The 26686-nt window shown below is 44.2% G+C and overlaps 1 protein-coding gene across 1 annotated transcript in view; it reads left to right on the top strand.

The window, feature by feature from the left end:
- The window catches only part of LOC138257190 (probable E3 ubiquitin-protein ligase HERC1), an 805868-nt gene that overhangs the window by 133631 nt on the left and 645551 nt on the right, over nucleotides 1-26686 (top strand). The window contains exon 8 of the mRNA XM_069205891.1: nucleotides 4398-4525. Within this exon, the coding sequence (XP_069061992.1) occupies nucleotides 4398-4525 (128 nt within the window). The remainder of the gene's footprint in view (nucleotides 1-4397; nucleotides 4526-26686) is intronic.

The following is a 26686-nucleotide window of genomic DNA, read 5'->3' as shown; positions in this document are numbered from 1 at the left end:
TGTACGAGTAAATTGAGAACCTATTTACTATGGTGGTGTATTCCTATATATGAGTCAGCATGACTGTGGAAATGATACTGGCACAATTATGTTATATATGAGTCAGCATGACGATGCAAGGAATGCTGGCACTGTGATGTTATATATGAGTCCGCATGGATGTGGAAGGCGTACTGGCACTATAATGCCAAATTTGAGTCAGCATGGCCGTGGAAGGTACACTGGCACTGTGAAGTTATATAAGTCAGCATGGCGGAGGAAGGCACGCTGGCACTGTGATGTTATATATGAGTCAGCATGGCTGTGGAAGGCATACTGGCACTGGGATGTTATATATCATTCTTCATGGCTGTGGAAGGTATACTGGCAGTATAATGTTATACACAAGTCAGCATGTCTTTGAAGGACATACAGGCACAGTGATGTTATGTATGAGTCAGCATGTCTGTGGAAGGCACGCTAGCCCTGTGATGTTATATATGAGTCTTCATGGCCATGGAAGGCATACTCGCACTGTGGTGTTATATATGAGTCAGCATGGCTGTGGAAGGCATACTGGCTCTATATAGCTATATATGAGTCAGTGCTGTTGTACTGGAGGTATACTGGCACTATATTGTTGTATATGAGTCAGCATGGCTGTGGAAGGCATTCTGGCACTATAATGCTATATGTGAGTCAGCATGGCTCTGGAAGGCATACTGGCACTATATTGCTATATATGAGTCAGTACTGTTGTACTGGAGGTATACTGGCACTATATTGTTGTATATGAGTGAGCATGGCTGTGGAAGGCATTCTGGCACTATAATGCTATATGTGAGTCAGCATGGCTGTGGAAGGCATACTGGCACTGTGATGTTATACGAGCTTCAGCATGGGTCTTGAAGGGGTATCATAGCTTTCCTGATGAGACAGCATAGCACACTGCACACAGTAGAAAATACCCGTTGTTGACTTCTGTGCTTCTAGGGAGGTGTGTCAGTCATAACACTGAGAGATTTAGCCAGTGGGATGTGTTGTCTTATGAGAAGCAGCTGCTTGTGCTGACATAATGACCACCTTCTAGACCATGAGACTGATTGATGATCTGAAGCTAGACAGATAATCATTAAACAGCTCTAGGCTTTCCCAGACACTATGAGGAGATATTGGTTGCAAGCGTTATCACCCAGTGCCCATTGCTTTTCTCAGTAGGCTAGTTTTGTCCAACATCATTCCATGAGGGTTGTTCAAAGATATCCACATGAAATACATTTACATACAATGACTCATTTACATATTCTGAGATTATCCTAACAATTTGGCATTGATATGGCCCCCAGGACCTATGCTGGATATTTCTTCCCCTGCCTATGCTCATGCATTGTAGACCAGGGTGTTGCATGGGGGTCTGAGGCCTTAGCGCAAACAGACCACTCTCACAAGGAGGGTTTCCTTGCCATTACTCCTCCACAACACAAGATTCTAGCCGGGAAATAGGTTGGGTCTTCTTCAGCCCTTGTTCCCCAAATGACTGCTAATGGGCGTCTTTCTGGACTTGTTTGGCCTGAATCTTGCTGAGTCCAAGGAGGATGAATGGGGATCCAGTACCGGCAGGTTTTGAGTTTGTCTTGCTGTACATATTCAGACATAGGTATACATTTCAGAGCTTCTAATAAAAGTAACACATAAGAATTTGAGTTTCTTTTATATGCCTTTGCCAGCTGTGAAATATAAAATCCCTCTGCCCTTGTCTGAAATGGCATTAAATTGGGGATGTCAGAAGTAAAACCTGCTGCTCCTGGCTTGTGATCTGGTATGCCTGGCACTGCTCGTGCTGACTCTGGTCTCAAGGACTTTGAAGACCCAGGTGAAAACAAACAGTAAACGTGACCCTACAAGCCCACTTTACTTTTACAGTTTCCCTCCTGCCTCGTTTTGTCCCCAAACAGCAGATATGAGGATGTTGAGGAGCTGATGGTGGTCAAGGGTTCAACCCTAAGATGTCATCAGGGATCAAAGGGTGTAACATGTCATTTCAGCTTACCCTGCCGGGTATCTTGGTGTTTCGACATACATACCTGTTAGAGATGTTGGTTATGTTAAACATGTGCTCTTGCTTTATCTTTTAAAGCAATATTTTGAGGTAAAGAATGGCTCTTTAAATAGATGACAACAGACTTCTCAAACCAATTTCTCAAAATCCCTCATATCTCAATAACGTTGCCTCAACTTGAGGCATTAATATTGACTTCCCCGCAAGTGTTCCTGGCCCTGCCGCATTAGCAACCCAGCAACACCTGGTCATTTGAGCTCCTCACCTGCCACTTCCCTCTCTCAGCATCTTGAACAGCTACTTCAGACCACCGGACGTAGCAAGATCTTTGCAGAAGAAATCTGTTATCATCACTTTCACCTCTATATTGTGCATTTAAACTACATTCCTCTGAGAGTTCAACATACCCAGCGATTCAATCAGTTCTACACACTCTTCAATGCTGTGGGCATCAAGGAGCATTTTGGAAACCACCCACTGAATGTCATCTTCTCATCTTCACCCATAAGCCACTGCAAGGCCCTGGTGCCCCTGGATTGGATTGACCATCTCACCACCCCCTTCTCCATTCTTCATACCACATCTTTTCACCAAGGACAACCAAAAAGGCAAAAACACTCTGCTGCTTCGAAAAGATCTTCCATGAGTACCATCCAAGAAAATCTCCTTAACCTTCCTAAATCCTTGTAGGCCACATTACGTCAACACACGTTGACAACACATTTCTGAAACACCATGTAGAACTCAACACTCCACTGGAAACACAGTCCTCCAAACTAAAACTTGCAGCACTGGGGTACATCCACAGAGACAGATACTCTTCAAATAGTTGGCGATGCCCTCCACATCTATGAAAGAAATGAGTCCTGTATCCTGATCGTGGCCTTTCTGTGGTCTTTCACCCATTCATTCATCACACAATGATTCAGAGCCTGGAGACACACATGGTCTTCCCAGACATAGGGGGTTATTACAACTTTGGAGGAGGTGTTAATCCGTCCCAAAAGTGGCGGTAAAGTGACGGATATACCACCAGCCGTATTACAAGCTCCATAGGATATAATGGACTCGTAATACGGCTGGTGGTATATCCGTCACTTTACCGTCACTTTTGGGACGGATTAACACCTCCTCCAAAGTTGTAATAACCCCCATAGTCTTGCAATGGTTTACCTTCCTCCTCTCCAACTGCCACCGGCTCATACAGATGGGCACCTCAAGATGCTAGAAACTCACAGAGGCCAACCAGGTATCACAGGGCTCCATCTGTTTCCCCATTATCTACAACCTCCACTTGCAAATCCTCTGATCCATACTCAGCAGAACATTATGCTATGTCAGTAAGCTAATGAAACTCTGTTCTACCTCACAGTCTCCTCAACAGTCTGCTCATTGGCCTCATCAACACCACCCTGGCACCACTGAAAGGCGTCCTACACCCTACTGCATGAGTCATGAAGGGCTTGAAGATGTGCATCCACATTACCGCAATGCTGAAGAAACTCTGCCTTCCTACCCACTTCAATTTCATTTTAAAGATTAACTCAAAGGCCTCGAAAAAAGTACTCCGGCCAAGAAACTAACCACCTTAGGTGCATAGCACCACACCAAGAGGCAAGGAGGATAAGAAACACAAGAAATCGAAAATAGAAGGCAGGTCTTCTCTTCCTCCATTCATAAAATGTAGAACAACCTCTCCAATGACAGCAGAGGTGCTCTGATTAATTGAGAAAAAAAAAAAGACGCAGGCGAATAGAAGGTGGCAGGTACCTTCCTCATACAGGAGCTGAATCTTCCATTATTCAGCGTTCCAATACTTCCCACACAGGAATCACCTATCCAGGTACTTCTACAAACAGGCATTCGTTGGTTTAGCTTTAAACTTACTTTCATGGCTAGCCAAGAGACAACATGATTGTCCCAGATCTCAAGATTGCATCTTCTTGAGTCTCCACTCAAGATTCCTCTTGTGTGAATTAAACTAAATTGTCATTGTCCACAATGGACAGATTTCTAGTTGCTCTGATTGGCTCAGCAGCTCTGGGAAGAGCTGGTGTGAGTTTGTGGTAGTTCTCTAATCACAATTTATGAGTAAATAAATATTTCTTCACATTTTGTCTGTAACTGGAATGAACTTAATCTGTAATTGGAAACTTGTATTGAGCAGATGCTGCATGGTGAATACTGGATGGGCGTGTCTTTGTGATGGCGGCCTCTTTGTCTCTCTGTGCCTGGAAGTGGTTGGGTGTGCTGCAGATGTTTCTATCTGCAGTACACATACATTGATGTGAATGCAGTTTATATACCAGACATATTGTCACATATCCGCATGACTCTGAATTCTGTGTCCATCTCGTAGGCAAACTGGGCCACGGAGATACAAGTCGAGTCTACCGTCCTAAGGTTATTGAAGGTCTGCAGGGTCTTTGCATCCGGAAGGTGTGCACCGGAAGCCAGTCCACGATGGCCCTCACCTCTAATGGACAGGTAAGGCTGTCAGGTGTCACTACCCCTCTCCCAATGAGTCTGTGGACAGCAGCTTCCCACACACTCATTGCACCAGTGGGCTACATCTGGAAGGTGTACACTGGATGCCAGTCCATGATGGCCCTCACCTCTAATAGCCAGGTAAGGCTGTCAGGTATCTGTACCCCTCTTCACCCCTTTCTCAATGAGTGTGTGGAAAGCAGCTGTGTTTAAATTCAGAGGACCACCACCGATATGTGTGCACCGGGAGCCCATCTGTGATAGACCTGCTCTCCAGTAGGCTTAGGTTGCTCAGTGTCCTGCTTCCAAATTTAAAGAAGGTAAGACATGAGAGCATAAGGCAAGTTTGTGTCCACTCCATTGGCCTCTGCCTTCCCACCACAGACAAGCATGTTCCCATGTTGGACCTGCCTTACAACATGTGCTGGAATAAAGCATTCTCGTTTGAGCTGATCTGACTCTGATTCCCACTGAGATGTTTAGAATAAGCACATGATACAACAAGGGAAAAGATTAACTTCAATATCTTGTGCCCATGCAATGGATCAGAGGATGTGTTATGTTTACATTAATAGGTTAGTGAGCTTAAACGTCAGCAAGTAAATTAGGATTGATGCAACTAGTATTTATTGAACACACACAGTTTCAAATTTCAAATAGATTGGACAACATTTAAGGGAGATATGAGCAACATAGCAAGGCTTTTGGAGTTGATGTAAAAGTATGAAAATATCAAATCTGATCCCTCTTTGAATACCAAAGGCACAAAGGCCGTACAACACCATAACCTGCATTTGGAAGTATTCTCTGTGAAACATACCTGCTGTGAGCCAGGGCCCTTCAGAAGGTAGTCTAGCCTTTTCTGAACTTTAGTGAGCTCAGAACCTCTTTAATGGAATGACTAATACTTTACAAGTGTGGATAAAGCTTGCAGAATCACTTGCATCACAACAGTTTTATATAGTGTGATGTACGATGCTCACTAGTAGTAGGACTTGAGCACTTGGGGTGATACCTTCTCAATGCGGATCCAGATGTGGCTCATGCATCTTTTTGCTGCTGTTGTGGGGTGTCTGGTTGAGACACATTTGTCCCAGAGACCTACACCCCTTTAGTTGTGTTTTGTCAAAGGAGGGTTCCCCATTCACTGATGCTTACTTCTCTGTCTTACAGTTGTAAGTTCTCAAGAAACGTCCCATAGACTTTGATGATATGATGATTCGCAATCCTTTTTTTTATAGCTAATTTCCGACAAAGATTGTTACTTCAGTCATCGTGTACTTTGCCCAGGTTTTTCCATTTCAAGTGAACTACTCCTAACTTGAGAGATGTGGATATGTGGACAACATCTCCTGTATGTAACCTCTGCTCTAAGCTTCCCCCAAAGGAGGTGTCCTGTTGTGCAGATTACTCCAGTAGGAACCCAGGAGGGTTCCTCACAAATACTATGACTCTCTCCAATTTTAGTTCATCGTCGGTCACTGAAATAGCTTTAAAGCACTAGCAACTCCATCATGGCCTTTCTCATACTTTGTGTAGTGGGTTGAAGCCATCCCAAATGTTCTCCTTCACTCTCTCTCTGCTGTATCCTCTCTGTTTATTCTTGTTTCCTCACTTTCAGTCTCTTCGAATCTCTGTTTTTCTCTTACCCCCTTGTGCTTTCTCTCTACCTCTAGCTAGTGTCTTCTCTTATTTTCCCTGTCCTTCTGACTCTTTATTCTCTTTTACCCCCTTTCTCACTGTTGTTCACTCTTTTCTCCCATTCTTCCTCTGTCTCACTTTCTCAGACTATCTGTCACTGGTTCTCTCATCCCTGCCTTGTCTCAGGTACTTGTCTTCTTCCTATCTTCTTTCTGGTGTCGTCCTCTGGTCTCACTCACTTTCTCTCCTCCATACCAATATCGCTTCTCCCTCGCTCTCTTTTGCACTTTTTGTCTCACTCCAATGCTCTGGGCCCAGGCATCTTGCAAAAGAGACAGAGACACTTAATACTAGTGTTGTGGCTCACCAGAAGCCTTGAGCCAAAGCTTCTAGCCTTCAAGACCTTTTATTCCCGTGCACACCTCATGGGCTAAACCATTCTACCAGTACCCACAGGGCTCAGCACAACCATGTTCGTGTCAGCACCTGTGCAGACACTAAAATCCTCCAAATCTGTGAAATGGCACGGTAAGAACCTCAACAAAATATGTATATTATGTAACACGCAGACCTCTATCCTGCTGGAAAGTGAGCGGATTCACTCATAGAATACATGAAGTACGTCCATACCTGTCCGGACGGATCGAGTAAGTGTAGAATCATGAGACAGCGTACCTGCTGAGGATCTCAAACAACATCTAGACAGGGGAATTCTCTGCTCGGTGAACCCCTTCAAGGCACATGACTCAGCCAGGGGTACATCTCCTGACTTAGGATCTCATTAGGGGAATGATTGTTACCCTCAACATCCTCATCCTGAACAGCCACGCCACTAAAAGGAGTTCTGAATCACTTGAAAGTTTAAATATTTGGAGTAGCTGTTTCATCTCCTTTCCTTGCAGTCACAAACTATCCTCTAAGTCATACTACTTGATTCTGAGAGGTGTTGAACAGAAGACGACCACTAGGGCGGTGATATGTCAGATGGACCAAGTTACACATAGATAGTTTGGACCGTCAGGTTGCCATCACCGGTGGCAGTCTCGGTGGAGGGGCCCACAGAAACAGGCTGTAGGCATGGACAGGGGGACCAGTCTGGCCAAACCAGCAAGTGGCCTCAGGTCTTGCAAGCCTGTGGGTGCAAAGGTGCAGGGGACTGTTGAGTCTCCGTTACTAGAGGCAGTCGCAGTGAAGGGAGGTCTGAAAAGAAAGAGGCTGCAAACACCGTTGGGAAGTCCACACTGGGCGAACTTTAGGTGGGATTCGTCTCTGGAGGGCCTGGGAACCACATTCACACCAATCGCCCACTTCAGCTTGGGCTTGGCAGCTCGGGTGCATTGGTGATGTCTGGCTTGGGGTTTTGGTGTTCCTGGGTCCTCACAGTTCTTGTTTTGTCGCCTGCAGACGAATGTAGAGTGGGAAAATATTGGTAAGCACTAGCATTGGTCTTGTTTCTTCTTCAGGCAAGCAAGAGTGTCCTTGTCATCAGAGTATCAAGGTGGCAGTATTATCTGATAGGACTGGGGAGTTTTACCATGTAATACTAGCATGTTACCCAGAAATGGACCTCAGGTTTAGCTCATTCCTGGCAGTGTGGCAAAGTGCAGTCAGGCTATTTAGAGGAACATGTGTAAAGCATTTCACTACACTATAAATGAAAGGTTCAACTCAAAAGAAATCTGACACCAATTTAGAAAAATAAAGCAGATTTTTTATCTTAATTTAGACACCAAATTGAACTTTTTATCTTACAGACAACCGGAGTTGTGAATTTTTTAAGTGTTGACAAATAGGGTACTTATAATGGTCAAACAACTCCCATTGAAGTCAATGGGAAAAATCACAGTGTGCTGCCAGTCACTTGTAGAGTGAGCTCTGGGGAACCCACTTGGAATTAAGGTCTTGCAGGTCCTTAGACCAAGCCTCAACAGTCAGTTTCTAGTAACCTTGCCCAGGGAGTCCTGGTGCAGAGGTGCTCGGGCTGTCTTTGGTGATGACGGGATCCGCGGGCACTGTCAAAATTCAGCACTTGACAAGAGCACACTTCGGGTGGACCCACACTCTACCCTTGGGGAGTCCTGGGCCTTTGGGGTCCCAGAACTTGGATTCTATAGCTGGAACTTGGCCACCACGTCTGGAGACTCTGGGTGCAGAGGTGGCCTTGCAGCTGTTAATCACGGGGACTGGTCATGCCAAAGATGCTTTGCTGCACCTCTCAAAGTTGCCTCCTTCAGGATGCAGGTTCTGGGGAGTGGGTTCATTGCCGATGTCGGTCACTATGCTGGGAACTGCTCTGGAGTCGGTGATGTCCGAGAAGCCGTCGGCAGTATTATGTTTTAAATGCTGCCCCAGGGCAACATATGCTTGTGCATATATGGTCCACACTCATACCATAGTGCACCCTGCCTCCTGGGCTATAGGAGGCCTGCCTTAGGAGTGACCGACCTGTGCTATGGCAGTGACTAGGCAGTTCCTGCACTTAATGTGGGCAGTCAAATTCGAGCAGACAAGCTGCTCGTGCAGGCTGACATGGCAGCACTGCAGGCTTTGCTTTTACTTGGGTCACTCAGGGTGGCACAACCAGTGCTGCATCCCTGGAGAACCCTTTACCATCCCTGCCCTGGGTACCACTAGTACCGTTTACTATTGCCTTATAGGGGTGGTAAAGTCCTTGCCATTTGGCTGTACCAAATTACAGTACCTTTTTTAGTGGAAAGAGCACTGGCACTGGGGCCTGGTTATCAGAGTCAAAAGCCAGTATCCAGCAGTTTAAATGGGGGCAAATAGTGGGGGAAGGGGTCTGCATGAAGCCCAGTTTGCTACAATCAGGGACAAGGTGGGCCCACAAAGGATGGTGGGAAGTTGCATCCTCTAGCCTGCAAGTGAACAGCTAAATCAGGGCACAAACAGTGGTAAGACGCAGAGGGTGTGTATAGGTGGCCCACCTGAGATTTTGTTTTGTTTCTGAGCTTTGTTATAGCCATAGCAATTCCCTGATTTCTAGCAAGGGCTGACTGCATTACTCACCCTGTACCCTGTGAGGGCAGGTAGGATCACCAATGGTCGCCATGAAGCAGACAGGCATTCTGAGTGAGAGCCAGCACGTACTTGCCAAGCATCATGCGAAGAACAGACAAGCAGAGATTTCTGCGTCCCATTCTGAGTTACACATGTGTCAAATTTGAAACAACTATTTACAGTGATGGACTTTTGTGCGAAATTGGTCTGGATTGTTCATTAACCAATCGTATTTCCAGCATAATCTATATGTTTTTCTTTTTCAAGGGTGAACCGTGCCCTATCCATCATAATGTGGCTTGGATGTTTGGACAGGTAGTCCGCAGGACTCAATAATTCGCTTCGGAATAAAACTGTGAATGAATATTCCCGTAAGGTATCTATGCAGGATCCTGTAAAGATCCTTGAAATTGGGGAATCGGAAGTGTATGATCTGTTGAGTCCGAGAACATTATCTGGGTACAGATGGCAATGCCTACCGCCCGTTGTCTAGCAATCACCTCCTTCTCAATATGAGAGGAGCTCTGCTTGGTCGGCATCAAGGGACAGTTGGCATATACAACAAAAGCCCATTCATCATAGCTGTGCCCTTGTAGAAGGATGGCCAAGCTAGTGGGGCTGGTATCTCCTGGCATCATTGAATCTTTTCCTGTATGAGGGATTGGACCGTGGTCTGTGCTGAGAGGGTATCTTTTGTTGCCAGAAACGGATGTGGGTGCTTCTTGGTCCAGTCGCATCAAGAAGTCAGTTCCATCACTTGTCTCGGGCCCAGCGAGAGATATAAGGTACTTAAAAAAAAATTGTGCAGTATGTTAACATACCGAGGAAAGTGAAGGCCTCTAAAACAGAGGCCCGCCATGGTGCAGACTATAATATCACCAGCTTTACGCTGATGAGAAGTGACGCCCCCAGCTAAGATATCCTAAGAAATTGATTCTGGATTTCCAAAACTCATGCTTATTGTGGCTGATGATCAACTAATTGTCTTTTAGACATTGAAGAACAACTCGTAACATAATGTTATGATCATCAGTATCCTTGTGCCAATTTTGAGTTTTATAATGCCATTCAAACCAGAGAGGACCCCTGGATACAGTTATGAAATACCTTAGCAGTGCTGAATCTTCTGAAACTGAGCATTGAGGGCTAGGTGGGTGAACACTGGTGTTATGTGCTTAAATTCCACATTGAGGAGTTGGTGGTATCCAGAATTGAGATTGACCTTGAAAAACCAGCGGTCTCCATTGACCTCTATCTCAAGGCCATACACATATATGTGTACTTACGTTGTTTTGGTTTGCAAGCAGCTACAATTGAGAAGATCCAGGGTGTCGTCCCCTCCACAAATTCAGTGATGTCTGCAGCCTCCATATGCTGTAGCTCAGCTTCTACCTTTGGCCGGATATGATATGCCGCTCGCCAGTGGTTGAGTGTAACAGGGCGAGCGGTGCAGATGCCATGCAACTTAATTGTTTCCCCATGAAAGTATCCAATGCCAATGAACAACTCATCAAAGTTTTGTAACTGGCTGTCCAAAACAGAGGCAGGAAGCTGTGGGCGAACTGCACAAGTTGAACCTTTTGGCCATCTTGAAGCTGATGTCTTCCTCAACCTCTCTTAGTAACATAAATCTTGACACTGTTTCTGGTCTTCAAGGGCAGTTTCACAAATGAACATACCCCACAGCAGGAGAGATGTGGTGTTGCCACAGGCAAAAATGTGAAACTTCATTGAGCAAAGCGTTGGTCTTGGTGGGAGGGAACCAAAATGTGACATTACAATTATTGACATCCCAGTATCCCTGAGAGCCACAATAGATTGTCTCCCTATACAGACTCTACATTTGGGTTGGATTTGTGTATTGACCGTTGCTCAGGTCCACAACGTATGCCATGTGGGCAGCACCATTGCTTCATTCATCATCCTGGTCCTCAGCATGTGGATAGGCAAAATGGTCATAATGCCACAAACTACTGAATTCTGTGCTGTAGAGAACTGTCGAGAAGATGGAAGTGTGGTAGCCACACTATTGCAAACTTTACTGAAATAATTCATTTTGCAGCAGGAGGATCATTTCTTTCCCGGGACAGGCGCCCATCTGAGTGCAGAGAAGGCACTAACACAGTGGCGGCATTTGGATTTCTTGAATGAGTGTAAGGCAGGCTTGTCTTTGGTCACAACCTCCGGCCGCATTATAGAAAGTTCCTCAGGAATGTACGGCCACTTTCTGCACCCCTGGGGCACTTTGGTATTACAGAAAGGAGTGCAGGGCCCTTCTGTAATAAAGATAACGCTGGTGCATATGTAGCGCCAGTGGTATCTCAAGAGGGAGTTTCCTCATTTGCATGGGGGCGTGTACCCATGCAAATGAGGGAATCTCTATTATGGAAGCAGGTGCAAATGCAAACATGCCTTTAGGAAGTGCACTGAAAGTGCGTCACAAAAGGCTGGCACATTTTCATTGCGCCTCCTTAAGACAGACCTCTGGAGGGAGTCAAGGATGTACCAGAAATCCCCCTGCAGGCGGGTGCAGTCACTCACTCTCGCACCTCTTAAAAGTGCAGGCGAGTACTACCTGCACAGTGACACACAGAACGGCTTTGAAGCAGTCGCTCCATTTTCGCTCGAATGCACTGGCGCCGGGGCAGCTCTGAGTTCACAGCACCTCTGAGAACAGCTCATTCAAGGTCATGGGTTGCATTTTCCCAGTATCTGCATGGCACATCTGTTTTATGGTGGTCAGTGGCGCAGACAAGGAAAGTATGCCCATTTTCTAGGAGCTTGCCAGCTTTGTTCTGTCCTCCATAATATTTGGCACTTGATCGAAGAAGATATGAGGCAGCATTATCTGTAGAAAATGTACTGAATTGTAATTTAGCTTTGACTAACTCATTTAGGCAGTCTTTGGATTTGGATGTGTAATAAGTATGCCCAAGGGATTTAATATGTTTAATAATATGAAGAGCATTTTTAGTGTTTAATTTCTTTTTATTAGAAACATCTGTCAGAATAAAAATCATGTTAGGTGGGTTTGAAAGCGTCCCACGTTATTTGAAAAGAGATTTCAGATGTATCATTTATTAGGAAATATTTGTGTATAAAATCTTGAAATCTTTTCGTAAATGTAATGTCTGTTAAAAGAGAGGTATTAAAGCGCCAACAATAAACTTTGGGGGTAACAGAGGGTAATTCCAGATCATTATCAATTACCAGATCTAGGGTGACTGGGGCATGATCTGAAACTAAATGAGTACCAATCTCCGCACCTAAAATTTGTTGAGATAATGATTTGGATATAAACAAGTAATCAATCCTAGACTGGCACAAGTTTACAGGAGAAAAAAAGTGTATTCTCGCAACATAGGATTGCTAAGTCTCCATGAGTCAATAAGAGCTCTCTGTGTAATAGTCGTAGTAATTTATTTATGCATGGATGTAAGAATAAAATGAGTTTTAGAGGAACGATCTACAAATGGGTCAAAAACAAGATTACAATCCCCTCCAAAAACCAAATAATCATCTGTAGTAAACGTCAATTTATTGGCAATATTTGGCCAAAACGTTTTATCTAGATGAGTGGGTGCATATACAAGAAAAAATGTTATTGGTGTATTATTGATAATAAGTTGTAAAAGTAGCCAACAGTCTTCCGCGTCATTTTCTTGTGATAAGAGTTTAACATGTAAAGTTTTTTTTTTTAACATAAAACAACAACTCCATTATGTTTACCCATCCCTGGGGATGTAAAAGCATATCCTACCCAATTATGAGTAGGTTTACAAGCTTTTTTGTTGATAACATGCATTTCTTGTAATAATGTAATGTCCGCATTTAATTTGGCTAAATGTTTAAGTACCCTTTGTCTTTTAATAGATGACCCTAACCCTTTAACATTCCATGTAATTATCTGGAGAAACATAAGTAATAATGTATGTTAAAATAAAAAAATAAGAAATTCTATAAGATTAACAATATATCTATAATCGGTATATAATAAGTAAGTATAGTAATATCTAAAAGGTAAACCTTAGAAGAAAAAGAAAGAACCTGTATATATAAAATGCCTATTGAATCATAATAATTTCAAGGTAACCTTTAAACATAAAATAATATAAGTTAATAGTACACAACTGTTGAAAATGTATAAGGAATGTGTTATTATTAAAATTAAACAGAAAAAGACTACAATATTCATAAATAGAACTATGAAGAAGGAAACTGAGAGAGGGAATAAAGAACACAAAAAAGAAAAAAGGAAAGGGAAAAAGACGAGAGCAGAAAAAATGGAATACATAAGATCGAGACTAACAAAATGAACATACCAATAAACACATAGGTTCCAGTGCACCTGTTGACTGGTTCCTTCAGCCTAATTGTAATTGTATTTATATAGTGCTTACTACCCCTGACGAAGCATTGAAGCGCTTTTCAGCGAGTAGCATGCTACTCCAGAGTCTGTAGTCTTCCATTCTCACTGCTCAGCACAGCAACAAATGTTCATAATTAGGCTTTGACAGAAGTCAGAAATGGAGAGTGAGGTGTATATTTATGAGACACTATTGCATCATTGTAGTAATTCAGCAGTGGTACAAACCTTTCAGTCATATCTATAAGGCCACGCAAAGCCACTTTGCGTGGCTTTGAATGGTCTCATAGATATTAGGGAGTAAGGTAAGGCAGTGGAAATTGCTGCGTTGCCTTACTTTGTGTCAGGGAGGCGTTCTATGGGCATTGGGGTAAGTGTTCCCATGCAACACCCATGGATTTTGACGGATCCCCAGATTTAAAAGGGCTTGTAAGCCTAGGGATGCTGTAAAATCTTATGCCTCCCAGGGGAGGCACAATGAAGACCATTATCTCCATTTTCACTCGTTTTTTCCTCTTTCTATGTGTGCTCCAGTCTGTAGCTCACATAGAAGGAGGAAAACACCTCTCAGTATTATATTATGAGGGAAGGTGGCCATTCGTGCACAAAAACAGTCCTGATGACAACGCCCTTGCACCACAGTGTGAGGGTACCTTCATTGGTCCTATGCTGCCCATTGTGTGCCAGCCCATTGGTACCTCATTCCTGCCGTTTGCAAGTGTTAACACGTATTTTTATGTCAATTCATACACATTAGGACTCGTTTTAGGCCAATGAATCTTGTGACCCAGTAGTGAGACACCGTGGGACGAGATAACTGATCAATATGTCAAGCAATATCTCTATGATGTCATCAATGTTCACTACCACAATGTATTTCACTTTGGATAAAGACATTAATCAAATTGTCGACGCAGCCATGACCTTACAGTCATGAATAACCACACCTTTGATAGAATTTTATGAATTTTATTCCCTATTGATTACAATCTACGAGCATAAGAGATAATCTTAATACCAGGAAGCATAAAAACATAGTCACGATATGGCAACTGTGATAAGATTTCACTAATATAAGAATCACAATCATAAAAACATAACACGGTGTGAACATAGATTAGAATACAACAAATATCATGTAAGTCTCAGTTCAGCATAGCACAATGTCAGTCATTTGTCAATTTGCGTCAGTCAAAGTGAACTCCTATCCTATCCACAGATTAGCATCAGCATGTTGGGCTTCATGCAAAACAATTTTTGAGCACCAATTTGGAAAACATCTAGCTATGGTCTCTAACAAAACAAGCAGTTGGTACCTAGAAAGGAAAAGCAAACAGACAAATTACAAATTGCATTGTCATAATTACCCTCCAAGGATTGGGTCAGCACACAGGATCAGTCTTCGTCTTCAGGACATCAGTTAATTCGCCATCAGTCAAACTCGCCTAAAGGACAGGGAACACTTTCCTCATAAGGAGGAGAAGTGTAAAGGACAGTCTATGAGTGAGGATGATTTATTAAGACTCAAAGTCACCAAACAGAGTGACAGAGTTTCTGGATAAAATCAATAGCATTCCCTACCTAGTTCCCCGACCCTTCTGTGACATGGGTTTTTATCCCTTTTTCGTAATACCTTCCCCAAAAATTCTATTGGACATTTGTTATACCCCACTATCTTTAACCTATCAAATTATACATTAAGTAATCCCAATTGTCACCCCACGATAATTCATAACACTTTGATTGGTCTTCGTAATTGACGTCTTCGGAGGGGGCACGTCCGGTGATTTCTTCACCGTTTGGCACGTCTTCTCGGGTCATGAGTTCCTTTGTCCATGGTTTAAACGTCCTTGTACATTTCATTAGTCTACATTTGTTTCAATTTACCACATAAAATTTATACTAAAGCAGTAGGCATGCGGATGGGAACGGAATTATAAAAGATACATGCATCTACCGAGCTGGAAGAAAAGAACATTTGCAGGGTCATGGCCCTTTGTAAGTCAGCACACTGGAAAACAGAAAGAAAATGCCTTTAATATGAGAGCCAGGCAGCTAAACTGCAGCTCATGCTAACTTCAGGCCCATAAGCTTTTAGTACGAACACGATATCACAAATGTCAATACAAATCATAGCAAGAACAGTTTTACTTATCTATTCTATGTAGCATGGTTAATAAGCATTTCATGTCTAGGATATGTAATAGTTAAACTACGCTCTCTCAGTCCCTCCTCTGATGACGCTCGTCATCACATAACCTTTCTTTGACCTTTCATTTTTAATTCTTCACTTTGCGCATAATGCACATTTCAACATCTTGTCCTTTGTGTGAACTTTCCCAAATTTCATTGAACATTTTCTCTCTTTCACTTTCTTTGTTTCTTCTGGTCCTTTTAGTCCAATTTTTCTTAATTGTATCATTTATTTTACATGCCCCCCATAATCCTAATAGACAGGCCAGAACAATTAATAGACCCATTAATATTTTTGCAAGTACCCCATTCCAAATATTGGTAAACCAGCTCCCTACTCTGGCAATTCCCTTTCCAAATTTCTCCCAAACTCCAGGTTCCTTCAAGTCCTTCAAGTCTGTACTATCTCTAGTAAGGTTAGTAAGCATACTTCTAATCTTTTTACTGTTATCTGGAATGAACGAGCAACAATGACGCTCATTGAGCATCTTGCAGACCCCTCCACTCTTTGCTAAAAGAATGTCTAAAGCAAGTAGATTTTGAAGAGTCATAGCTCTTTCTGCAGCAAGTTCAGTATCCATCAGGAGTATAGCCCCTGTAAAATTTGTCAACATGTTATCCACGATAGTAGACAACTTTTGAATCTTCATAGAATTCAAGATAACCCCTACTGAAGGGATTATAGCTCCAAATATGTCACCAATGACAGCAGCCACTGATTCTCGTTTTTGTCTAGGATGCTGTAATTCAGACGTTTTAGGTATTTGTTTTAAGTCATCAATCTGGTAAATCTTTGTGAAAACTATTCCCAAGTAACATGTCCCATACCATCCCCTAGGGAGACGGTAATAGGCATTGAGCCCACAGATGTAGTAGATCCCAGGGATCGCTGGATCCTGTCCATTCAACATAAATGTCCATTTACTCTGAAACAAAAACACATGTCTGCATTCACTTGTTCCCACAAACAAATTGTCCTGCTCAGAGTTTGGCCTATATATACAAAGTCTACCTACATGTAATGCGTCTATAGCTAGCTTGCCTTGTGTTTTGATTGCAGTGTAAGCATAATCATTTGCATATGTGCGTTTTTCTAGCCCTTTTTCTAGTCTTTCTTTCAATGCTTTGCGTCTATCATCAGTGTGATCTAAAAAGCTTTTCTCTACAGGTGATAGCAGGCAAGTCGAATTATTGCGATGCGCATAAGCAGTTCCAAATGTGAGCGTCGGCTCAAAGAATCCTCTAACTATTTTTATATCATGTTCTTTAGCTAGTTTGTTCAGGAATTCAATCACAGGCACAAAAGAAAACACAACATCCAGATTTGAATAAAAGTACTGCACGTGCTCTTGATTATAGAACCTTGTTAGTAGCAAGCTGCAACTAATCCCGTATGTTAGAGGGAGGCTATGATAAGTAACTCCCTCCTGCACAGATGAAGGAATTTTAGTGCACACATAACAGTCTTTCGCATCCATGGTCTCCACATACTCATTCAGTAAGCGATAGAAGACATTAGTAGAAAGTTTGCCTTTAGAATTAGTTCCCTCATGCAAGTGTCTTGCATCCTGCTCAAATCTCTCCCACGGTGTTAGTGTTGAAGTTTCAGGCTTTAGAGTAGCGTTAATAGTCTCTTTCTCTATCCATGGCATTCCCACAATCACTCCCACAATTATGATTGCGCACACAATACCTACTATAAGACCTAACCAACCACACACCTTACTTCCCTTATTACTACTTCTATTGTAAGCCATGTCTATATAGAATCAGATAGCAGAATAACAATCAACTAGGGGACGATTTAAAACCTCTTTTTTTTTCTTCTTTTTTCATGAGTGTATTTACAGCGTTTTCACTCGCACCAGGGACCCCTTTGTCAAATCAGGTTAGCAGCTTGTCGTAATTAGGTTTCTCAAAGTCAAATCCGGTTTTAATGTCACATTCGGTAATTTTAAGTCTCCTTTCTCAGTTTTCAATTTCGATTTTTAACCAAGTTTTCCTTTAGATCAGTTCAAGTACCGTAGTATTGACCTGATACTTCTCGGTCAAAATAGAATGCTAGGAATTCTTGTTGCCACTCAGATGTTGTAGCATATGCCCATTCAGGACCTGTATACCTTCTGTTTGTGACTCGTTTTCTTTTCAATCTCCGTTCACCTTGCTGTTCTCCTTCACTTAGGTCTTCCACTCGGGATGTATTGTTTTCCTCTAATATTGTTTCATTTGGTGTGTCTCTTATCCAGAAAAGTGGTTTATCTGGCCAATTATCACCTTTATGCGTCTTTTATCAATATGTCTTTTCAGAAAGCTGGACAGCACCCTCCTCTTGTGATATGGTGTTTTCGCTTGATGAACCTGCAGCTGGCTCAGGAGATGCTGGCACACTCTGATCCTTTTCTATTATTTCTCCTTCTTCTTCTTCTTCTGGATCTGTACCGGGCTCAAGTTCTAACCCATATCTGTCTACTTCTGGGAGAACTTCTCCTTGATTTGGTTCTCCTGTTGCCTCTACTGAGATAGGCACTCTGTCACCTCTCTCGAACACATTCACTGTTTGAGGGACGAGGCGATTCTCAGCGGGCCCCCCCGCAGTCTCAGTTTCTTCTTGGCTGTTTCCTAATTCTGAGACTTCTCTTCCTGGGGTTGTTGTGCCGGAAGCTTCAAGTTCCTCATCAACAGGACACGTTACCTTCTTTGTGTGACTGGCATGTGTCCAGTTTGGAACTCCGGCACACTTCACGGCAGTAGTGGTTGTCAGGATCACTTGATACGGACCTTTCCAACGTGGCTCCAGACACGATTTCCTTACGTGCTTCTTGACAACCACCCAGTCACCAGCTTGCAAGGTGTGACCTGGATCTCCGATCGGTGGTAATGTGTTAGCTTCCACCTGGTGAGAGAAAGAGCGAACCACATCAGCCAAACCTTTGCAGTAATCCAACACCATATCATCTGTGATATTTACTAAAGCATTTGCACGTACTGCTGGTAATCTCATTGCCCTGCCCATGAGGATTTCATGGGGAGACAGTCCCGTTTTCTTGTCAGGGGTGTTTCTCATGGACATCAGCACTAAGGGCAACGCATCTGGCCATTTCATATTGGTAGCTGCGCACATTTTGGCCATTCTCGATTTCATACCATTCATTTTCTCTACCAGCCCTGAAGCCTCTGGGCGGTAGCTACAATGCAGCTACTGTTCAATGTCGAGTGCAGCACACAGGAGTTTAATCACCTCATTGTCGAAGTGTCTGCCCCTATCTGACTCTATAGAGACCGGAAACCCGAACCTCGGTATCAGTTCCCTAAGTAACAGCTTTGCAACTATAAGACTGTCATTTCTACGTGTGGGGTAAGCTTCAATCCAGTGACTGAAAACACACACAATCACCAACACGTACTTCAATCCTCCACAAACAGGCATTTCAATTAAATCCATTTGCACTTTTCTAAATGGACTGCCAGCTCTCCCTATGTGGCTCAATGTTACCACCGTTCCTTTACCGGCATTCATCTGCTGACAGATGATGCAACTGTGGCAAATAACCTCTGGAGCATGTCTGAATTTCGGGTTGAACCAGTCTATTTTAAATGACCTGATCATTGCATCTCTCCCGAGATAAGCCTGTCCGTGGTACAGCCTGTCGAACTGGGATAGAAGGCTATTTGGTAGGACTAGTTTTCCTTCCTCTGAGACCCACAAATCATCAGCCCTTTTTACACATTGCATTCTCTGCCAGGAACGTTTTTCCTCTTTGCTTGTGCAACTTTGTAAGGTTTTTAACTCATCTAGTGTGTCAACCACCCGTAATGCAAGGTTCAAACATGTGTCATTTTCAGTTTGCGGTAATAATTCCCACTGTTCCTTGAATGATATACAGTTCAATGCACAAAACCTTGCGACTTGATCTGCATAACCGTTTCCCATGGACACAAAGTCTTGTGATTTGACATGAGCATTGCATTTCACCACGGCAACTTCAAGAGGTAACTGAATCGCATGTATCAAATCCTTTATTTGTTCACCATTTTTCACAGGAGAACCAGAAGCGGTCATAAAACCCCTCTGTGACCAAAGTTGGTCAAAATCATGTACGATTCCGAATCCGTATCTGCTGTCAGTATAAATAGTGACTCTCAGATTCACAGCTGCGTGGCATGCTTTGATAAGGGCAATTAATTCTGCCACTTGTGCAGAGAACACTTTCTCGAGCCAGGAAGCTTCGATAATACCAGCTATGGTACACACAGCACATCCAGCTCTCAGTGTTCCAACCGAGTCTCTTAAACAGGACCCATCAACAAACATGATACAATCATTTTCCTTTAACTGTGTGTCTTGAATATCAGGTTGTGGTTTGGTACATAATTCGGTTACCTCAAGACAGTCACGTTCAAACTCTTCCTCATTGTTAATTTCAGCGTTTTCAACAGGAAGTAAAGTTGCTGGGTTCAATATAGTACATCGCTTAAGGGATACATTCGGTGACCCCAGTATAATTGTCTCATACTTAGTTAGTCGAGCATTTGTCATGTGCTGAGTTTTAGTTCGAGTCAGCAGAATTTCAACTGAATGCGGAACCATTACTGTTAGGAGGTATCCCATGACTATGCCTTCGCATTGTGTACGGCTCTGACCAACTGCTGCAACTGCGCGCAAACAACCTGGTAAGACTGCTGCGACAGGGTCCAAGGTAGCTGAAAAATATGCTACAGGGCGATTTGCATCTCCATGGACCTGTATTAAGACAGACAAAGAACAGGCATCACGTTCATGACAAAACAGTAGAAAAGGATTCGTATAATCAGGCATGCCTAACGCTGGTGCCCTGCACATGCATTCTTTTAATTCCATGAATGACTCAAGCTCCTCTTTGGACGAAGCTATGGTATATGGCTCATCCTTGATTTCTTTTCCTGTCAGCCTTATTAAGGGTTTCGAGATGATTGAGAAGTTTGGTATCCACTGACGGCAGTAGCCCACCATTCCCAAAAACATGCTGACATCTCTTTTTGTTGTTAGAGGGTTCATTTGCAAAATGGCTGTTACTCTCTCTTTTGATATTCTCCTGGACCCCTTTTCGATTAAATGCCCTAGATATTTCACCTCTTTTTGACAGTATTGCAGCTTCTTGGGTGATACCTTATGTCCGTTCTTTCCCAAATGATTCAGTAAGGCATTGGTATCGTATTTACAGTTGTCTCTGGTTTTAGATGCAATCAGCAAATCATCAATGTACTGCACTAGAGTCGAGTTAAAAGGCAGTATTAAGGCTTCCAAATCCTTTTTCAATATCTGATTAAAGATGGACGGTGATTCCGAAAACCCTTGCGGAATTCTGCACCAACTGTACACCCTATCCAGAAATTCGAAACTGAACAAAAATTGGCTGTCCTCATGAAGAGGTATTGAAAAGAAAGCTTGTGACAGGTCTATAACGGTAAACCACTCGGCATCACAGGGAACCTGAAACATAATTACTGCTGGATTGGGTACTACGGGGCAACACTTTACCACAATCTTGTTTATTTTTCTCAAATCCTGCACAATTCGAACCTTTCCACAGGGCTTCTTTAAACCCATTATGGGAGAGTTACATGGACTGCTCAAAACTTCCTTCAGGGCTCCCTGACTCAGGAAATCTGCAATTATTTGTGAGACTGCAATAAGAACATCTTGTGCCATATGATATTGAGGCACCTGGGGAAACACTGCATTTGGCTTTACCTGGACCCTAAATGGTTCCACTCCTTTTATTAGTCCCACTTCCTTTCCTGTCAGGTCCCACACTTTCTCTGTTACTGTTCCCTGTAATTCGACAGGTAGATCAATAATGGTAGGCATTGGGAACAGGGTAATTAAAGGGTAATCCTCATTTGTTGTTCCTGTGTCCTCTTCTAAGAACTGACCTTCATCTCCTTCATCGTCACTATTTGTCTGCACTTCGATTCCATCATTGGAACAGGCAATCAAGCATTTTGTCTTGCACAATAAATCCCTTCCCAGTAGGGATACCGGACTTGAATCACAGACTACAAACCTATGTAGCCCCTGGAAATTTCCGATCTCAACTTGCACTGGATCTGTAATCGGATTTGTCAAATATTGATTTGCTACTCCAACTACCCTTATGGTATGCCCTGAAAGTGGTAGTTTTGGAACCTCTGCACTCCTGACTGTAGAGCGTGTAGCTCCAGTGTCAACCAGAAACGAGACTTTGTAACCCATCACCTTGCCCTCCACATATGGACCCCTTTGATCCACTTCTAGGGATGCTGCAAGCCTGCATTCGTCACTGTCTGAGCTATCATCTGACTACTCTCCATTCATGCCGTTTTCACCTCGCAATGGAAACTGTTGTACTGTACCATTTTGACTCATTACCTGACCTGTGACCTGTTGAGGAAGCATCACCTGTTGCTGTCCCATCGGAGCCATTGGTAATTGCATTTGCTGTCTAGGTACCATGGGAGCCTGCTGTTGTACTGGTTGCATTTGCACTGGCTGAAAACGCGGCATTTGCATCTGCTGCATGGGCTGTACCCCTTGCATTTGAACCAGATTGTTCTGAAAATTCGGGTTTTGATGTCTTATTTTTGAGCCTCTTACATTTTGCAATGTACCAACATTAGTGCCTTGCTGAACAACACCATCCTGCACCATATTCGGGCACTCCCGTTTCCAGTGCCCCACGCCCCGCACGCGTGACATGGTGACATCCTTTTTGCCCCTTGTACGTCATTTTGAACCACAACAGTATTCAAATCTGGACCGCGATTTACAAACCCACGGCCTTGACCTCTGGGCTGTGTTTGAAACGCACCATTCATTTGCAGTTGTTGCTGTATCATCTGTTGAACTCCATTTCCCTGTATTCCTGCCTGTGCAGCCCTTATCTGCATCACCATCACTTTCTCTTTTATCTTCTTCTGCTTCAGCTCAGCCTCATCACTATAGTATTTAGCATACTGCAACACTTCATCAATCGGTTTTGCTTGCCAACAAATCAAATGATTCTTAATCATCTGGCTAACCTCTGGTCTCAACCCTTCGACAAATCTGAACACAAGGTGGTTCATGTCTTTCGGTTCAATAGTCTCAGTACCACTGTAGTGTTTGAATGCCTTTAGCAATCTCTCATAGTAAGCAAGTATTGACTCCTTAACCTCTTGAGAAGTCCGGTCGATCTTCTGCCAATCAGTCACCTTTGGCGACACCTTCTGTTTCAAAAACTCAATCACCTTATGATAGTACTTCATCACCTCTTCAGAAGGTGCCCCGGTCACCTTATCCCTTGCCGGCTCCTTCGTTGGCCAGTCTACTCCCCTCTTACACTCAAGCCACAAATCAGGTGGAACAATGATCTCAAACAAGGTATTCAAGTCTTCCCAAAGACACTTTGCTAGTTTCACAAATCTATCTGTTTGCTGGTACCACTCGATCGGTTTCTCTCTCAATCTGGGATAATCGTTAGTGAAAGATAGAATGTCTCCTCTGGACCACAGTACATGGACTAAGACACCACCAGCTGTTTCTCTCATGGGTAATATTTTTACTGAATCCACATCAGGGGAGGCCTTAGCTTAGTTAGACCCCGGGCTGTCACCCTTTTCTTTGTCTCTCTTCTTTGCCCACCTGCCTTCCCATTTTTCCAGTGCTCCTCAAATCTGCGCACTTTGCAATAATTCTTTCAAATGTGCCTTCATCCCGGCAGATCTCATGTGTTCAAAGTCTTTAGAGTCAAAATCCAACCTGTAACTTCTTTTCAGGTGTTTAGTGTTTCCGATATCAATATTGTATTTATCTGCCAGGTTCGCTAGTCTCTGATGCACCTTGCCCACTTCTTTGGTAATCTTGGGGCACAAGAATCTTAATTCTGCTTCTGTGTACGACTCCAATCTATTTACTCCCATCGTACCTTCCACTAATTCAGCAGCTTCTGCAACTAACCTTACAAAATGTAGGTACTCATCTTGCCTTTCCTTTTCTGGTTCGACTGTAGTTACTGTAGCCTTTTGTGAAGTATATGTCTTCTCTAGCCATTCGTTCAGCTGTTGAACTGTGAAACCCTGCAGTGAGATGCTCCCTGTATGTATCATTGGTGACTGTGAGGTGTTTGTACTCATTGTCTGCGGAGTCAAAACCCCTATCCCTGCTTGATGCATTGCTTCTATGGGTGCTCCCACTGGACTAAGGTCTATTAAAGACCTCGGCTTTTCAACCGCTTGCTCTCTTGGGGCCATTGTCTGGGGAGTTCCCATAGCCCCTCCTCTTATCGCATCTTGAGTCATTATTCCCTGGTCACATACACCTGTTTTGCCTTGGGCATATAATGGTACACCATTCTGTGTCAAAACCGTATCACTAGTCTGCACTGTATCAGCAACTCCCTTGTCCTGCGTCTGGTTCCCAGGATCCATGCTAGTGCTTGGAGCACTATCGCTCACCGCATAAAGTGGCGGACGATCATGTAATAATCTGTCCATAAATTCCTCATCGTCTGAATCATCATCCGCTTCCCATGGTGTGAGAAGGTAGCCTCTTTCTAGCCTTGTTACCCCCACTTTTGGCCTGTTTGTGAGTGTATGTCAGGATGTTTGTCACTGTTTTCACTGTCTCACTGGGATCCTGATAGCCAGGCCTCAGTGCTCATAGTGAAAACACTATGTTTTCAGTATGGTTGTTATGTGTCACTGGGATCCTGCTGGTCAGGACCCCAGTGCTCATAGGTTTGTGGCCTATATGTATGTGTCACTGGGACCCTGTCACACAGGGCCCCAGTGCTCATAGGTGTGCATGTATATGTTCCCTGTGTGGTGCCTAACTGTCTCACTGAGGCTCTGCTAACCAGAACCTCAGTGGTTATGCTCTCTCATTACTTTCAAATTGTCACTAACAGGCTAGTGACCAATTTTACCAATTTACATTGGCTTACTGGAACACCCTTATAATTCCCTAGTATATGGTACTGAGGTACCCAGGGTATTGGGGTTCCAGGAGATCCCTATGGGCTGCAGCATTTCTTTTGCCACCCATAGGGAGCTCTGACAATTCTTACACAGGCCTGCCACTGCAGCCTGAGTGAAATAACGTCCACGTTATTTCACAGCCATTTTACACTGCACTTAAGTAACTTATAAGTCACCTATATGTCTAAACCTTTACCTGGTAAAGGTTAGGTGCAAAGTTACTTAGTGTGAGGGCACCCTGGCACTAGCCAAGGTGCCCCCACATTGTTCAGAGCCAATTCACTGAACTTTGTGAGTGCGGGGACACCATTACACGCGTGCACTACATATAGGTCACTACCTATATGTAGCTTCACCATGGTAACTCCGAATATGGCCATGTAACATGTCTATGATGATGGAATTGCCCCCTCTATGCCATCCTGGCATTGTTGGGACAATTCCATGATCCCAGTGGTCTGTAGCACAGACCCTGGTACTGCCAGACTGCCCTTCCTGGGGTTTCTCTGCAGCTGCTGCTGCTGCCAACCCCTCAGACAGGCAGCTGCCCTCCTGCGGTCCAGCCAGGCCTGGCCCAGGATGGCAGAACAAAGAACTTCCTCTGAGAGAGGGTGTGACACCCTCTCCCTTTGGAAAATGGTGTGAAGGCAGGGGAGGAGTAGCCTCCCCCAGCCTCTGGAAATGCTTTGTTGGGCACAGATGTGCCCAATTCTGCATAAGCCAGTCTACACCGGTTCAGGGACCCCTTAGCCCCTGCTCTGGCGCGAAACTGGACAAAGGAAAGGGGAGTGACCACTCCCCTGACCTGCACCTCCCCTGGGAGGTGTCCAGAGCTCCTCCAGTGTGCTCCAGACCTCTGCCATCTTGGAAACAGAGGTGCTGCTGGCACACTGGACTGCTCTGAGTGGCCAGTGCCACCAGGTGACGTCAGAGACTCCTGCTGATAGGCTCCTTCAGGTGTTAGTAGCCTTTCCTCTCTCCTAGGTAGCCAAACCCTCTTTTCTGGCTATTTAGGGTCTCTGTCTCTGGGGAAACTTTAGATAACGAATGCATGAGCTCAGCCGAGTTCCTCTGCATCTCCCTCTTCACCTTCTGATAAGGAATCGACCGCTGACCGCGCTGGAAGCCTGCAAACCTGCAACATAGTAGCAAAGACGACTACTGCAACTCTGTAACGCTGATCCTGCCGCCTTCTCGACTGTTTTCCTGCTTGTGCATGCTGTGGGGGTAGTCTGCCTCCTCTCTGCACCAGAAGCTCCGAAGAAATCTCCCGTGGGTCGACGGAATCTTCCCCCTGCAACCGCAGGCACCAAAAAGCTGCATCTCCGGTCCCTTGGGTCTCCTCTCAGCACGACGAGCGAGGTCCCTCGAATCCAGCGACACCGTCCAAGTGACTCCCACAGTCCAGTGACTCTTCAGCCCGAGTTTGGTGGAGGTAAGTCCTTGCCTCACCTCGCTGGGCTGCATTGCTGGGAACCGCGACTTTGCAAGCTTCTCCGGCCCCTGTGCACTTCCGGCGGAAATCCTGTGTGCACAGCCAAGCCTGGGTCCACGGCACTCTAACCTGCATTGCACGACTTTCTAAGTTGGTCTCCGGCGACGTGGGACTCCTTTGTGCAACTTCAGCGAGCACCGTTTCACGCATCCTCGTAGTGCCTGTTTTTGGCACTTCTCCGGGTGCTACCTGCTTCAGTGAGGGCTCCTTGTCTTGCTCGACGTCCCCTCTCTCTGCAGGTCCAATTTGCGACCTCCTGGTCCCTCCTGGGCCCCAGCAGCGTCCAAAAACGCCAAACGCACGATTTGCGTGTAGCAAGGCTTGTTGGCGTCCATCCAGCGGGAAAACACTTCTGCACGACTCTCCAAGGCGTGGGGGATCCATCCTCCAAAGGGGAAGTCTCTAGCCCTTGTCGTTCCTGCAGTATTCACAGTTCTTCAGCCTAGTAAGAGCTTCTTTGCACCAACCGCTGGCA

The sequence above is a fragment of the Pleurodeles waltl genome, chromosome 1_2, assembly GCF_031143425.1.
Source record: "Pleurodeles waltl isolate 20211129_DDA chromosome 1_2, aPleWal1.hap1.20221129, whole genome shotgun sequence".
Classification (NCBI taxonomy): domain Eukaryota; kingdom Metazoa; phylum Chordata; class Amphibia; order Caudata; family Salamandridae; genus Pleurodeles; species Pleurodeles waltl.
Note: the sequence above shows the minus strand (reverse complement) of the source record. Positions and strands in the feature narration are given on the sequence as shown.